We start from the raw sequence: 17,440 nt of genomic DNA on the forward strand, positions 1-17,440 counted from the left end.
GTTTATTAGTCATTGCTTCCTAAAGACAATCATTGTGTTCGTTGTACTTCTATCATTATCATTTCATAAAAGACCCAGAGACAGAACAAGGCACACTAAAATCTCATACAAAGTTTATCATTTCAAATATAATTTACAAGTTTTTGAATCTGCAGCTTTCATTAAAATAATCCCTGGTGATCCTGCCATGAAGGTCATTGTTCAAGCACTTCCTGTTATATGGTGACCACACTGCCCCCCATTTAACGTTCCTTCACTGAATTAGACCTATAGCTCCCCAGTCAGCAAAGCTCATGTTTTATAGAGAACTCTAGCTCTGACCCAAAAGGGGGTCTAAATAAAGCCATCTATAAAACTTTGCACACTTTTTGTTTTGTTGCATCTGGCATATACTGTACTGTATATTGCAGATTTAAGCTGAAAGTTCAGTTTTATTTATAGTACCCTGTTTCCCCGAAAATAAGACCTAGCATGATTGTCGGTGATGGCTGCAATATAAGCCCTACCCCCCAAATAAGCCCTAGTTAAAGTCCTTGTAGGGCTTATTTTCAGGGTAGGTCTTATTTTCGGGGAAACAGGGTATGAATGTGGATAATAGCAGAAGTTCACTATTTCACTGCCATCTTCAACTCGGTGATCTTCATGGAGTAATACTCTCCTCGCCATGCGTACCAGATCATGCCAGTGGCATACTGGTCGGTGGGGCCTCCCAGATATAAACCGTTTGGGTTGGCACCATGGCAGTCTCTGTACCAGGATCCTCCTTTGAATTTAATGGCGCAGTTTCCAGAGATCAGATCTCTGTCGTGATCGTAGGTGGTGAAGCCCATGCCATGTTGGGTCCTTAACGAATTTCCTGTTAGAATACATATTACAGTTACATCGAACAATTGTATAAATGTGACGGTTTGAAGAAAAACACATACAAATAAATCATTTGTAAGATCCAGTAACAAAAATGAGAGTTTTTCTAGGCAGATGGCATTTGGATACAGACCACTGTAGGTAACACCCACATGTGATTCTGAGCTTCCATGATTGCAAGAATGAACTCATGAATGAAAGGGGCAGGCCAGGGACATTCAGGCTGGGGAGGAAAGAGATAGATGATACAGAGCATCCTCCAGCCAGGAAATGAGGCGGGGCTCTATCTAACTTGCTGCAGCTTCTAATGCACATTGTTAGAAGCTCACAGTGTGCAGCGAAATTAGAGGAGGCTATTTCAATCCAAGAGAGGAGCCTGTACAACTGTGCAAGACTGAAGGGAAGGCTGGAGGTCAGATTTAAATTTCACCCTTTGTTATAATTTGTTGTACTGTAATCTTATAATCAGGGTATGCTATATATCAACCCAGTCCATCTACCCACCTAATTATCCACACATCCATCTTTATATTAATGTGCCTAACCATCCTTCTACCCATGAACCCACGTAACTATGCATAGATCCATTCATCCACCAGCCAGAATAACCATCTATGTTCCTGCCAACCCACCTAACCATCCATTCACCCACCAACCAACCCAAACCAACCATACATTCATCCACTGACCTACCTAACCTTCTATTCACACCCTTCCACAGTTAGGGGGTGTCAGTGGAGAGTGTAGATGAGTTCAAAAAACTTAAATAGGGATATGTATCCATCTATCCCTTTATCCTTCCAACAAATGTAATCCTTTGCCTTTGCCCGCTATCTGGCTGTAGTTCCTTAATCCTTACCCATAGGTTTGCATAGATTCCCTTCTTGAAATCCAACAATATACAGTCTGTAGTCGTCTCTCTCACTAGAGAGGGAGAAATTATTGTAGTACACAAAACGAGAGTCATTGTCAAAATCTGTAAGGTCGATGCGCAGGCGGTAATTCCTCTGAGAGGTGATGCGGTGGATGTTCTCCAGACCTGCTCCAGAAAAAAGATGGAGGTTATTTAAAAAAAAAAAAAAAAAAAATATATATATATATATATATATATATATATACAGTATTACATATGTATGCATTTTTGCAGACAAGGTCTGTGCTCCTGGTGTGTTTCTGTACCTTTAAGGATAAAGGGGTTGTCTCCAGGTGAGCCTGCATTTAGTTTGTACACTGCTCATACATGCCTCATGGCTGGGGACTGGTTTTGAGTTATTGTTTGCACTCTGCCTTGGTGAGGAATTGTGGCTTCAATGTGTATTTGTAAATGTTTGCAACAAAAGCCTCTGTTTTAATCTGAGTAGTTGAAACTGGTTGGGGTTGTTTGCTGGCTAGCTTAAAAATGTGCTGGGGACCCCCTTCATATTGATATATAATATATTGTCAAAAGTATTGGGACACCTGCCTTCACACACACGTGAACTTTAATGGCATCCCGGTTTTCGTCCGTAGGGTTCAATATTGAGTTGGCCCACCCTTTGCAGCTTTAACAGCTTCAGCTCTTCCCCGAAGGCTGTCAACAAGGTTTAGGAGTGTGTCTATGGGAATCTTTAACCATTCTTCCAGAAGCGCATTTGTGAGGTCAGGCACTGATGTGGATTAAAAGGCCTGGCTCGCAGTCTGTGCTCCAATTCATCCCAAAGGTGTTCTATCGGGTTGATGTCAGAACTCTGTGCAGGCCAGCCAAGTTCCTCCACCCCAAACTCACTCATCCATGTCTTTATGGACCTTGCCTTGTGGTCGGAGGTCGGAGACAAAACTTGGAATAGTGGTGAACCTTATCAGGAGTGGCCGGCCTGCCAAAATTACTCTAAGAGCACATTGAAGATTCATCAAGGATGTCCTAAAAGAACCCAGAAGAACATCTAAAGAACTGCAGGCCTCACTTGCCTCAGTTAAGGTCAGTGTTTATGATTCATGATTCAACAATAAGAAAGAGACTGGGCGAAAATGGCATCCATGGGAGAGTTCCAAGGCGAAAGCCACTGCTGACCAAAAAGAACATAAAGGCTCATCTCACATTTGCCAAAAAGCATCTTGATTATCCAAAAGACTTCTAGGCAAATATTCTGTGGACTGATGAATCAAAAAGGGAACTTTCTGGAAGGTGTGCGTCCCGTTACATCTACAACTAACACAGCATTTCATAACAAGAACATCATACCAACAGTCAGACATGGTGGTGGTAGTGTGATGGTCTGGGGCTGCTTTGCCTTAATCAATAGACCCATGAATTCTGCGCTCTACCAGAAAATCCTGAAGGAGAACGTCCAGCCATCAGTTCCTGATCTCAAGCCTGAGGTTATGCAGCAGGACAATGATCCGAAACACAACAGCAAGTCCAAACCAAAATTAAGGTTGTGGTGGAGTGTGGACAGCTCCTTTTCCCTTGAAAACATCATTTAAAAACTGCCTTTTGGATTTACTTGGGTTTTCTTTGTGTAATATTTAAATGTGTTTGATGATCTGAATCATTTAAGTGTGACAAATAAGCAAAAAAAATAAAAAAAATCAGGGGGCAAATACTTATTTACAGCACTGTAATACACCTATAGCCAGAACACAATAGCTGCAGACATTAAAATAAAGTCAGCAGAGTGAAGATCGATCTTCAGGAAGATGTCAAATAAAAGCATTACCCAACCAATACTCTGAATCAGCTCGTCCAAATCCGGCCTTGTAGTCTTGCCAACCTCGATAAAAATTCTCCCTCCCATCAAACCTTTTCTGAAATACCTGGAGAAGAGGCATTGAATTACTGGATCATGGTGATGGGGCAATGTGCTCAGATCCAAAACCCTTCCCTATGTTCCCTGTGTTTCATAATCCAAATATTAAAGCCCATATTCAAGCAAACATTAACCGCCCTCCCACCCCTCTCCAACCCATTCTGTATGTTTGTTTTTTTTTACCTTGTAAAGCGGGATATACTCACATATCTCTGCCATCTGGGTCCCACACTGGTTCTGTTTCCTGGCATGGGGAATTGCTAATCCAGCACTGTAGATGTGCTCTGCTCTGGCTGGTCCCCATTATTTCCTCTCAATGATGGTACTGCTGCAGACTCCTCCACAGGATCCTGAGAGGACCCCACCACTGGACAGCCAATAGGAAGGGGAAAAATAGCTCTGGACCTGTAGGGTTATCTCAGTGGTATTGAGGTTGATGTAAATAATCTGGTTCCCGGGAAGGCAGCCCTACACCCTAAAGGATCTCCATGGTCTCCTTGGCTTGTAGTGTAATGGTATCAAGATGGAAATTGCAGTGCAACACCACTGTTTAAAGGGCCAGATATTACTTTATTCCAAAAAAGTCAGAGGAATATTCCAAAGAGTAGCCAACATGTTTCAGGGGTCCAAATACCTACCCTTCATCAGACATAGAGGAAACATAAGGACATCTCCATACACAATCCCCTCCCCAGGGTCATAATTGGAACCAAACACCCAATAGCCAGTAGAATTCAATATATAAAAATAAATGTCAAGTAACATTGGTATGGTAAAATGGTATGTTTTATTATTCAGGTTCCCACATTTGTCTGAGGTTCTTGTACAGTATATTGATTGTCAATTTAATGTTATCAGCAGTGGCGGTGCGTCTATTAAGGGCGCACGGGCGCCGCCCCCTCTGTCCAGCCATCCCTCTATATCAGTGATGGTGAACCTTGGCACCCCAGATATTTTGGAACTACATTTCCCATGATGCTCAACTACGCTGCAGAGTGCATGAGCATCATGGGAAATGTAGTTCCAAAACATCTGGGGTGCCAAGGTTTGCCATCACTGCTCTAAATGAATAATGGATAGATTCATGCATTGCATGAATCTATCCATGGCCGCCACCCCCTATTCAGGCGTCCGGCCCCTTTTCGGATGCCGGGCGCAGCGTTGCCACCTCATCCCTTTAAAACCGAACACGGGTTCTGAGGCTAATTTAATGCAGATAAGGCACCAAGTGAGTTTAATTACCTCCTTAATCAGCCACAGAACCTGTGTAATTAATATGTGTTCAGGTTTAAAGGAATGAGATGGCAACCCTAGCCAGGCGCCTGAATTACAGCGGCGGGGGTGTGTTTTTGAAGCACCTGGTTAGAGCCATACGCTGTAATACTTGTAGACTTGTGCACAACGGAAAATGTTGTTTAGTTTCGTTTTGTTTTCATTCGTAAAATACATAATTTCGTTCTGTTATATTCGTTATGCATCGTTAATTCGTTTTCTGATAATTTGTTATTCCTGTAGAGTGTCGATATTCGTTATGCTGAATCTCGAATCATGTCAAATTTATTTGTTATATCTGCTATAATTTCTTTCGTATTCGTTGAAATTTGATATTTATGTATGTATATATATTCGTGATAATGATTCTGAGTTTGGAAAGTCGTTTGGAAATTTCGATTCGTTACGAAATGATTTGCACATGTCTATCTAATAGACGGCGAGCGGGCAGGGGGGGTCACAGTGTTAACTTTTGATGGGCACAGAGGCAGCATTTGATGGGCACAGTGGCTGTGTTTGATGGGCACAGTGGCAGCATTTGATGGGCAAAGTGGCTGTGTTTGATGGGCACAGTGGCTTTAGATAAGTAAAGAGGACTTATTTGAGGGAGAGAAGCCCAGATATCAGCTTTAATCAATGGAGGTATTAGGACTAACAACAAACATACAATGAAACAGGTGGACCGTACTAATTAAACTGTATAAATGGTTGCATTTAGAACTAGGGTGAGGATAAAATCTGTAGTTAGGTTTATGGATATAGCCAGTTGAGATCTTCTTCAAATATCTTTAGGTTACCATTCATCTGTATATAGAGTAGGGAAGGGTTAAACCTCTCAGATTAATTTCTGCTGTCTGTGTCCTGCTGAGAAGGTTTCTCTTCATCGCCTGTATTGGGGACCCAATGGGAACTAAAAGTAAATTCCAACCTTGACAGCTATTATCAGAGTATTTGCCCCCACTGGAAGATTTCCCCTCTCCTCCTGATCTCTCGATAACCCTACATTTTAGGATTTCCATGTTTGTCTTGGTATTGGTGGCCACCGGGACAAACAGAGAGGAGGAATCCCTATAGAGGAGACACAGACAGTTATAAAAACCTGACAGGCCTGACCTTTCCTTATCTAAAATCTAAAAACCAAAAAAGTTTTGATTATAGAAAAACTTTAATCCTATACTAATCAGACACTTGGCCCAAATATCCAAATCTTGATACATAACTATACTAAAGGTTTTTTTTATTATTATTAAATTTTACCCTCTATACTCTAAACTTGGTGTTATAACATAGTTGAAGGCTAAAAACAAGTTTGAGGTTTCAATACAATTTCTGAATTGTTGTTAGATAACGAATATTTTGCTGCAGCTTGGGTTTGGTTAGCAGTAGTTTTAGGATTATAGATAGGATATGGGTGACTAGGAGTTTAGAGATTTCAGCTGCAGGTTTGATACATAGTGATGAAGAAAAGTATAACCTATCATGAAAATCGTATGGAGGATTAGTAAAGGTGCACAATAGATCTCCACACTACTAAGGGTCTACTCCCATAACTTACTGTCCATGGTCCGTTTCGAGTGGTCATGTCGCAGTACACCTGGACTGGAGCTGAATAATGTCCATTGGGGAATATCCGATACACGCCATTCGAGGTAAACTTACTGTCATATACATCCTTGCAGTCAAGAGGTAGCATGTAGGAGAGGTGATGGCTTGATGACAACTATTAACTGGAAGGACAAAATATACAAAATATAATATCTATTGTTATTGGGCAGGTCTATTGTTGCTGGCAGGGGGTCTACTGTTGCTGGGAAAGATCTACTATTGAGGGAGAGGTCTACTGTTGCTGGCTGCTGGAGGATCTGTTGATGCTGGTGGGATCTATTGTTGCTGGGGTGGTATTTTGTTGCGGAAGGGCCCATTGTTGCTGGGGGGGAAGGTCTGTTGTTGTGTGGGGGATCTATTGTTGCTGGGAGGTCTACTGTTGCTGGGTCGGGGGTCTATCAAATTCCAGACAAATTACTTATGCCGCATACACACGATCGGACTTTACGGCATACTTGGTCCGGCGTACCGGATTTCGTCGGACAATTCGATCGTGTGTGGGCTCCAGCGGACTTTGTTTTCTCAAAAATTTGACGGACTTAGATTTGAAACATGTTTCAAATCTGTCCGACGGACTCAAGTCCGGTTGAAAAGTCTGCTCGTCTGTATGCTAGTCCGACGGACAGAAACCGACGCTAGGGCAGCTATTGGCTACTGGCTATGAACTTCCTTGTTCTAGTCCGGTCGTACGTCATCACGTACAAATCCGTCGGACTTTGGTTGATCATGTGTAGGCAAGTCCGTTCATTTGAAAAGTCCGTCGTAAAGTCCGGTCGTGTGTACGCGGCATTAGTAGCGCAAAATGATACTTGGTTTTGTATTCTCTAAAAGGGACGATTTTGGGAAGTGGGTAGGGGTTGGAGCCAAGGGACAGTGCTCAGAGGTGGGTAGGGGGCAGATACGAAGGGTGTCTCAGGAGGAGGGAGTTCCTGCACCTATTTTCTGAGAAAAAAAGCCCTGCATATCGTTAACCAAGTTGATTTGCTTGGATGAGGCTGCTCACATGTACCAGAGTGTCCCCAAAAAAAAGGGGGGTCTTGAGAAAAGCTTAACTATGTAAGAAGCAGTAAGGGTGCCACTCCAATGGTCAAAGAGTCCAAAATAGCATTTTATTAGACAATCGGTAGAATAAGAAAGCCAACACGACATGAGGATTTAGCCATTTACTCTTTACCAGGGCTTAAAGTGAATGTAAAGTCTTGTTTTTTTTTTTTCTTTAAAAATAACCAACATGTAATACTTACCTCCTCTGTGCAGTTGGATTTGCACAGAGCAGCCCCGATCCTCCTCTTCTCGGGTCCCTCTTCAGTGCTCCTGGCCCCTCCCTCCTGTTGAGTGTCCCCCACAGCAAGCAGCTTGATATGGGGGCACCCGAGCCAATCCGCAGCTTTCTGTGTCCATTCAGACACGGAGCTGTGACTTGGCCCCACCCCCTTTCTCTTCTCATTGGCTGACTGACTTTGATTGACAGCAGTGGGAGCCAATGGCGCCGTGCTGCTGTTTCAGCCAATGATGAGAGGAGTGCCGGGCAGCCGAGACACTGCCGCAACATTGCTGGATCTAGATGGGGCTCAGGTAAGTATTATGCCCCGTACACACGGTCGGATTTTCCGATGGAAAATGTCCGATCGGAGCGTGTTGTCGGAAATTCCGACCGTGTGTGGGCTCCATCGGACATTTTCCATCGGATTTTCCGACACACAAAGTTTGAGAGCAGGCTATAAAATTTTCCGACAACAAAATCCGTTGTCGGAAATTCCGATCGTGTGTACACAAATCCGACGGACAAAGTGCCACGCATGCTCAGAATAAAGAAAGAGATGAAAGCTATTGGCTACTGCCCCGTTTATAGTCCCGACGTACGTGTTTTACGTCACCGCGTTCAGAATGATCGGATTTTCCGACAACTTTGTGTGACCGTGTGTATGCAAGACAAGTTTGAGCCAACATCCGTCGGAAAAAATCCTAGGATTTTGTTGTCGGAATGTCCGAACAAAGTCCGACCGTGTGTACGGGGCATTAGGGGGACTGAGGGGGGGCAGCTGCACACAGAAGATTTTTTATCTTAATGTATAGAATGCATTAGGATGAAAAACCTTCTGCCTTTACAATTACTTTAAGTACTTAATAACCTTAGAAGATCTTGCTGGACTCAAATGGATTGTAATACAGTGGAACCTCGGTTTACGAGTAACGTGGTTAACGAGCGTTTTGAAAGACGAGCAACTTTTTTTTAAAATTCTGACTCGTTTTGCGAGTGTTGTCTAGCAAAATGAGCAGAATTCAAGCCATTGGGGTGCGCAGTACCGCATTTGGCCAGAGGTGCGGGGGGCGCCTATGACACACGGAACGGTTCAGAGCCGTTCGGAAATACTCGCATTCACTCGGATATACTCGGAAACACTCAGAGTTCAGCCGAGCTGTCCCCGAGTATTTCCGAGGTTCTCCGGCGCCCCCCACCTCTGGCCACATGCAGTATTGCATGTAATAGAAGTCAATGCAGAATGAATTATCTTCGTTTCCATTGACTTCTATGGGGAAACTTGCTTTGATATGCGAGTGCTGTGGATTACAAGCATTCTCCTGGAACGGATTATGCTCCTAATCCTAGGTTTCACTGTAATACGAATTATCAATTAAAATATCATTTGTCATTGACCATTGGTGTGGTGCCCTTACTACTTCTTACATAGTTGGCCCTAATGAAAAAAAAAATACACAAAAAAAAAAAAAAAAGAATGTATGAAAGTGTAGCAAATAAATGAAGGTAACCATAAGCAGTTTGTTTTCATATTCCACTTTTTACACTCATCCGGAAATATTTATGGAAGGTTCATATCCCAGTACAGAAAATACAATTTGACATGTTTAAGGCAGAAGGAAGCGTAGTCAGGTAGCAGGCCTTGTCAGTGCCAGAGAATCAGGCAGAGTGAAGTCCAGTAGCAGGCCAGAGTCCGTACTGGGAAAGCAAGCAGAGCAAGGTCCATTAGCATGTAGGGTAGGCAATAAAGGTGTCACGTCCTCCATATTCCCCTCCTCATTGGGCACCAAACAAGGGTCACATAGGAGGTCTACCCCGGGGTGAGTTCTTTTGGGTTATGCTAGGCACCATGAACAGTCACTTGCTTTGCACATGGGGTTCCTTTACTTCATGCTGAGCACCATGTACACTTGAGCAGATGACTGTAGTTTAGTTAACTCTCTTGGCCCTGTGTCAATTTACACTTCCACAGTTGCATTTAGGAGGGACATGCTGTTGCCTCTGCCCTCTCCACCTGTTTAGCGTTTCACCGCTACCTCACTCCTAGTAAATGTATAGGGCCCCGCCTTGCACCCTGCACAGACTCCATGCACGCACTTTCCTTAACTGTTTCTCTTCCGTACTTGTGTACAGGCTGGAGACCTCTGCGGCGCGAGTCTGCTCCTGTTGCTATGCGATATAGACCACTCACGGAGAAAGTGCCAATAACAGCTCCCTCCTTGCAAGAGGCTATCCCACCTGCCACATGTACGCACCTAACAACAGGCTGCTTGCTAGACTTCCGTTACCCTTGGTAACCACTTGCTTTTCTGCACCAGAATGACTTTTAAGTGCTGTCTCTTCATACCCCATTATGCTAGTGTCCTTGTAGAAATGTGCCGGTTACTTGCATTGCACTTCTTTAAAGGAGAAGTACAGCCAAAGCTCCTTTGGTTGTACTTCTCCTGTGGCTCACAGGAGTGCAGTTCGTTTTGCACACCTGTGACCCCTTTTCAGCAGACAACAGGCTGAAGTCCGCTGTCTGCTGAGGTCACAGAGCCGGTCCAGGCTCGGTCAAGATCACGAAACTGGGGTCGGGATCCACCCACATGCCTGGACCGGCATGAAAGCCTGAGCCGGCCGCTCCTGCCCCCTCCACAGCCCAGCGCTCTAGTGAGCTAGGAGGGGGCAGAGCAGAGAGCGGTGACTGACAGTCACCAGCTCTCTGCTCCAGGAGCTGTGATAACTGAGCGATCTGCAGTGTTAGATTGCTCGGTTCTCAGTGTTAGAGCCGGCGGGAGACAGACGCAGCATCGGACCGATGCTGCATCCAGCTAGGTAAGTATAAATCTGCAAAACCCCCAAACCCATACTTCTCTTTTAAATAACTTCACACCAGGCAGAAGGCAAAGTTTCAACACTTCACTTCAGAAAGACTCCAAACATACAAAGTTCATAATATAATAAACAATTCTTGTCCCTACGTCCCTAACCCAGGCTGTGTGCTGCCCCAGCATACTGCAAAGGTATAGTCCATGTACTGAAAGGTCCATTAGTGGCATTCTTCAGTGGCTGATGTCTTCGGGACGAACCCCAGGTCCCGATGACATACCACATCATGACAGATTTGCAAACATCTGCGATAGGCTCTCACTCTACAACCCTAGGTTTACAGCTCCCTAGCTTCCCCCTACTGTCCCTCTTTTATATCATAGGACCAGTAGATAAGACCCAGAGAAACCCACCAAGCAAAACAGACATTGAATACTGCAGCACCGACATTGAACACTGCAGCACCATCTTCATTGGTCTACCTTTATCCAGACTATCCCCACCCCAGTCTATCACAAATGCAGCTTCCAAACTTATTCACCTTACCAACTGCTCTGTGTCTGCTGCCCTTCTCTGCCAATCCCTCCACTGGCTTTCTAATAGGCCAGTGAATAAAATTACATATATTAACAACAACATACAAAACCATCCACAACTCTTCCCCGGGCTACATTATCTCCTTTCAAAATGGAATCCAAACCATCCTCTCCGCTCCTCTCAAGACCTCCTGCTCTCTAAATCCATGACCTCCTCCCATGCTTGCCTCTAAAACTTCTCTAGAGCCTCTCCCATCCTCTTGAACACTTTGTCCCACTCTACTTGGTCCATTTTTAGGCATTTCCCGAAAATGCAACTCTTCGGGCAAGTTTATGCCAGAACACAAAGAACAAACCAAGGTCCAACTAGATTATCATGAACCGGGCCCTCCTAACCATCTCATTTTTAATCTGTATCTGTCTCCCTTTATGTCGGAGAAGAAGAAGGAAGAAGAAAAAGAAGGAAGAAGAAGAAGGAAGAAGAAGAAACCATGAAGAAGAAGAAAGAAGGAAGAAAGAAGAAAGAAGGAAGAAAGAGGAAAGAAGAAGAAAGAAGGAAGAAGAAGAAAGAAGGAAGAAGAAGAAAGAAGGAAGAAGAAAGAAAGAAGAAGGAAGAAAAAGAAGACGACTCCACTTCTCAGTCACATTCACAAACATTTATGGAAGGTTCATATACCAGTACAGAAAATAATATTTGATATATTCTACCATCAAGTAATAGAGGAAAATAACACTCACTCTTATTCTGGTTGAGAGGTGTTTGGAGAGCGATAACAGGAGCCAAGCAGAACACAAGGAACAAACCAAGGTCCAAAAATAGGAGCTGAGTGATAGAGGAAGAATGATTAGTGTCCTTTAAACTTCTTCTTAGATAGCCTAATCTACTTTAACATATTATGACGATCTGTATATACATTTATAAGCAACTACTTTACTGATCATGAGAATAAATACATGGCCCATAACTATGCAGGGACAAGCTACTTCTTTATTCCTCCACCTATAGGCACAAACCTAATAAGCCTGATGATAAATCTGAACCCATAATGTATGCAGCCATTGTTAACCAGGGTGCCTCCATTGGTTGGTATGGGTTTCTAGAGCTGTGGATGGTTGACTTTCCATCTGATGGTGCCTGCATAGTTCTGGGGCTAACCCCACATGGCATAGTCTGCAGCATGACACCAAAATCTTTTAGCTTCCTTTAAGAGTGACTATCTGACCATCGATGTAAGGGACATTCTTCGCACTGTCCACCAATGTAAGGGACATTCTTCCCACTGACCTCCAATTTAAGGGACATTCTTCCCACTGACCTCCAATGTAAGGGACATTCTTCCCACTGATCACCAATGTAAGGAACATTCTTCCCACTGATCACCAATGTAAGGAGCATTCTTCCCACTGACCTCCAATGTAAGGAACATTCTTCCCACTGACCTCCAATGTAAGGGGCATTCTTCTCAATGACCACCAATGTAAGGGACATTCTTTCCACTACCCACCAATGTAAGGGGCAGTGTTCCCAATGTCCATCAATGTAGGGGAATTTTTCCCACTGAGGCTTGAAATTTTTTTCAGTCGTTCTTCAGGTGGAAAAACACAGTGGAGAAAGATTATGTATGTGTTTAACAACAGCATTTCCACAAAGGTATTGAATGATATATTCTACTTTTAGGGCAAGTCACACTTGAAATCTTAGAACAATGCAGATAAGAGCTGTACTCTTTGCAACACCAAGGTTAAAGCAGAGTTCCACCCACATTTGGCATGTCATTTTTTTGGGGGGAGAATGGGTACCTTGTTTTTAGAGGGACTTCCTGTCCCTATTCCTGCTTCCATCTCTTGGCCACCTAGGTGACGCCTTCTCTCCCCCTAGGAGCCCCCTCCCTCTCTGCAATCTTCTGGGACACATTACAGGTCCCAGAAGATTGCCTGGCCACAAGCAGAGCACAGTGCGCGCCCGGCCATGAAGCCGCAAGCTTTCACGGCCGGGCGTCCACAGTTGCTATGCCAGTGCTGAGGACAGGAGGGGGAGAGAAGCAAGGTTTTATGCGGCCGCATTGCTGGACCATGGGACAGGTGAGTGTCTGTTTATTAAAAGTTCAGCAGCTACACTTTTTGTATCTGCTGACTTTTAATAAACTAAAAAACAAGTGGAACTCCTTTTAAGGAAATCACCAGCACTCTAGTGATACTCTCACATATTTATTTGAGGATTGTCACATTTGTCAGATAAACCCCACATTTTGGGGCCTTGTAGGGTCCATTCCTCAAGAAAGTATAATGGCAATAAACATGCAAACCAAACAGACATTTACTCTATATCAGGGATATGCAATTAGCGGACCTCCAGCTGTTGCAAAACTACAAGTCCCATCATGCCTCTGCCTTTATGTGTCATGCTTGTGGCTGTCAGGGTCTTGCTATGCCTCATGGGACTTGCAGTTCTGCAACAGCTGGAGGTCCGCTATTTGCATATCCCTGCTCTATATCATGTAGTAAACTAGTGCAACCCCTTCCATGATGTCACAGTAACATCATCATTTCTCTAAATATATTCAGCACAGACCATTCCTGTTTAATTTGTTCATAAACGACCTGGAGGATGGGGTAAACAGTTCAATCTCTGTATTTGCGGACAATATTAAGCTAACTACATGGAAAATGAGGTTTAATTTAGAAAAATGTAAAATAATGCATTTGGGTGGCAAAAATCTGAATGCAATCTATACACTGGGGGGAGAACCTCTGGGGGAATTTAGGATGGAAAAGGACCTGGGGGTCCTAGTAGATGATAGGCTCAGCAATGGCTTGCAATGCCAAGCTGCTGCTAACAAAGCAAACAGAATATTGGCATGCATTAAAAAGGGGATCAACTCCAGAGATAAAACATTAATTCTCCTGCTCTACAAGACTCTGGTCCGGCCGCACCTGGAGTATGCTGTCCAGTTCTGGGCACCAGTCCTCAGGAAGGCTGTACTGACACTGTCCTCTGCTGGTCTGATATGGATTTTGAGGGGAAACCCGACGCCAAAAAATAAATAAAAAAATTGGCGTGCCACCCCCAAATCCATACCAGACCCTTTTCCGAACACGCAGTCTGGTAGGTCAAGAGGGGGGGTGGGGGGTGGGGATGAGCGAGCGCGCCCCCGCCTCCTGAACCTTACCAGGCCACATGCCCTCAACATGGGGGCATGGGTGCTTTGGTTCTGCCACCCATTCCAAAGCACCTTGTCACCATATTGATGAGGACAAGGACCTCTTCCCCACAACCCTGGTCAGTAGTTGTCAGAGTCTGCGGGCAGGGGGCTTATTGGAATCTGGAAGCCCCCTTTAACAAGGTACCCTTACCCATTCACCCAAAAAAAGAAGTGTAGTGGTATGGTCCGGGGGGGGACGACTTACCGTTTTTTGTTTGCATTATGTTTGGCATGAGGTTTTATCCATACCAGGAGCAAAGGAATTGTTTTGATTGGTCAAAGGAAAAGTTGCAATCATCTCAAACTCAGATCCTGTTCACTGAAGCCACACGGAAGTTGGACATTTGTGTTGGATCAGTGTGAACACTAGATTGTAATGCATTATTTAAACATTTCTCTAGAATTACCAAACTCATGATATACTCCTGGAGTAAAAATCTAATAACATGTTATTATTTATGGTATTAAGGTTTGAACATGCACTACAGCCACAAATTTAGCCATTATCATATATAACAGTCTATAATTGGCCTTCACAGCAAGGAGCACATGGCAGGGCATGAAAGACACAATCAGAACATTCCATAGCTCAACTCACCAACCAGTCTGCCAGCCGACCAAATTATCCTGTCCAACAGGGGTTTAGTTAGCACCCATTTGCAAACGCATGCATAAGCTGCAATGCCTCTTCACGGCACCCTGCGTACCGCTTGCAGTCCTAACGCTACTGAATTTATAAGCGTCTCCACAATGGAAGCACATGTATGGAATGGATAGATGAGGGGCAGGTGGGCCTGGAGGCAGCCCAATCCCCCTTAAAGGAACAGGAGCAGACTGTTGGACAGGTTAATTTGATCAGTTGGCAGACTGGTTGGTGAGTTGAGATATGGAATGTTCTGTTTTTGTCTTTCATTTGTTGTCTTTCCATGTGCTCCTTGCTGTGAAGGCCAGTTATAGGTGGGGGCAGGGGATATTTGTTTGTTACTGGTGTAAATATGGTCCGGGGACACATTGGGCACCTTCGCTGCCATTGTGCTCTTACTGGGTGTCCAGTGTGCTCCTGTTCCTTTAAGGGGAATTGGGTTGCCTCCAGGCCCACCTGCCCCTCATCTATCCATTTAATACATGTGCTTCCATTGTGGAGACGCTTATAAATTTAGTAGTGTTAGGACTACAAGAGGTACGCAGGGTGCCGGGAAGAGGCCTTGCAGCTTACGCATGCGTTTGCAAATGCGTGCTAACTAAACCCCTGTTTTTAACGCAGACTGTGGGACAGGATAATTTGGTCGGTTGGCAGGCTGGTTGGTGAGTTGAACTATGGAATGTTCTGTTTTTGTCTTTCATGCAGTTAAAAAACAAGCATATATGCAATGTATATCCGCCCTGGGATACAAACCGACAGCCTCAAGGGGTCAGCGGGTGTGGTAACATCGCAAGCATGGACTCCACCCAATGCGTTTCGTGAAAGATCACATCATCGGGGGCACCCCATAATGGCTACAGAGGGCTCCCTTTCCCTCTTATGGGAGTCTCAGTCCTGCTGAGGATGGACTTATTGCCTATAACTTAAAGGGGGTCCTTCATCCACCCCCCTTCATCCCCATCCAGTAGGATTTGTTGAACTCACCTGCATTGTTCAGCTTCCCATATAATGTTGTCAGTCACAGGTGCGAGGGGTATTTAGATCTGTGCTTATCAATCAAGCAATGTTGTTAGAATGTGAGCCAAGGCGGAAGAAAAGTTAAAATAAAATCTTATATTTATCATAAGTACTGCAGTTCTGAAGATAGTACCTGGACCTTGACCTAGACATCCTTGTAGTCTATCTCGCCACCCCTGCTCTGTGCTTTGGAGATTGTAGGGGGCTACTTAACCACTTCAATATTACGATATAGTCAAAAGATGGCTACAGCAGAAGCCTGCCTTCTGTGCACCTCCTGCGGTACACAGGGGGCATACTCTGTGATTGCTGTGTCCTTCAGCCACAGCTGATCACAGACCAATTATGGCCCTTTAACATGTGATCAGCTGTGTACAATCACAGCAGAACACATTAAACACACTTGCCAGTAATCAGCAGTCCTTTTCTCAATTTCTTGATGACCAGCGAAACCCCATCAGTGCAAATCAGTGCCCATCAGTGCCACCTATCTGTGTCGCCTCATCAGTGAAGCTTCATCAGTGCCCATCATGGCTGCCTCACCAGTGTAGCCGCATCAGTGCCCATCAGGACAGCCTATCAGTGCCCATCATGGCTGCCTCACCAGTGTAGCCGCATCAGTGCTCATCAGTGCTGCCTCATCAGTGCCCATAAGTGCAGCCTCATCAGTGCCTATCATCGCAGCCTCATCAGTGCCCACAAGTGCAACCTCATCAGTGCCTATCATAGCAGCCTCATCAGTGCCCATTAGTGCAGCCTCATCAGAGCCCATCAATGCAGCCTCATCAGAGCCCATCAATGCAGCCTCATCAGTGCCCATCAATGCAGCCTCATCAGTGCCCATCATCGCAGCCTCATCAGTGCTCTTCAGTGCAGCCTCATCAGTGCCCATCAGTGCAGCCTCATCAGTGCTCTTCAGTGCAGCCTCATACGTGCAGCCTTATCAGTGCCTATCATTGCAGCATCATCAGTGCCCATTAGTGCCGCCTCATCAGAGCCCATCAATGTAGCCTCATCAGTGCCCATCAGTGCAGCCTCATTAGTGCCCATCATCGTAGCCTCATCAGTGCTCTTCAGTGGAGCCTCATCAGTGCCCATCAGTGCAGCCTCATCAGTGCAGCATCATCAGAGCTCATCAGTGCAGCCTCATCAGGGCACACCAGTAAAAAATAGACTTATTTGAAACATTTTATAACAGAAACTAAGAAAAACTTCTTATTTTTCAAAATTTTCAGTAATTTTTCGTTTATTTAGTAAAAATTAAAAAACCCAGTGGTGATTAAATACCACCAAAAGAAAGCTCAGTTTAATAATGGTTAAAATTTCAACATGATATGTAAATGCGCTCACAAGAGGGTGGAATAAGAGATGACAGATTGAGAGAGAGGAAGGTCCAAGTGCGAGCCAGGGACTAGAGTCTCTATCCAGGATGGTATGAGAAA

General features: G+C 44.5%; 1 protein-coding gene across 1 annotated transcript; it reads right to left on the reverse strand.

Moving 5' to 3' along the window:
* On the reverse strand, positions 1 to 15,995 carry LOC141147540 (microfibril-associated glycoprotein 4-like). The gene is made up of 6 exons (XM_073634771.1): positions 15,966 to 15,995; positions 11,874 to 11,958; positions 6,478 to 6,649; positions 3,561 to 3,657; positions 1,724 to 1,903; positions 1 to 856 (listed from the first exon to the last, which is right to left on the reverse strand). Exons 3-6 carry the CDS (start codon positions 6,613 to 6,615, stop codon positions 609 to 611), a joined length of 663 nt encoding a protein of 220 aa, XP_073490872.1. The 5' UTR covers positions 6,616 to 6,649; positions 11,874 to 11,958; positions 15,966 to 15,995; the 3' UTR covers positions 1 to 608.
* Positions 15,996 to 17,440: the final 1,445 nt, after the last annotated feature.

This window comes from Aquarana catesbeiana, linkage group LG06, assembly GCF_042186555.1.
Source record: "Aquarana catesbeiana isolate 2022-GZ linkage group LG06, ASM4218655v1, whole genome shotgun sequence".
NCBI classification, from domain to species: domain Eukaryota; kingdom Metazoa; phylum Chordata; class Amphibia; order Anura; family Ranidae; genus Aquarana; species Aquarana catesbeiana.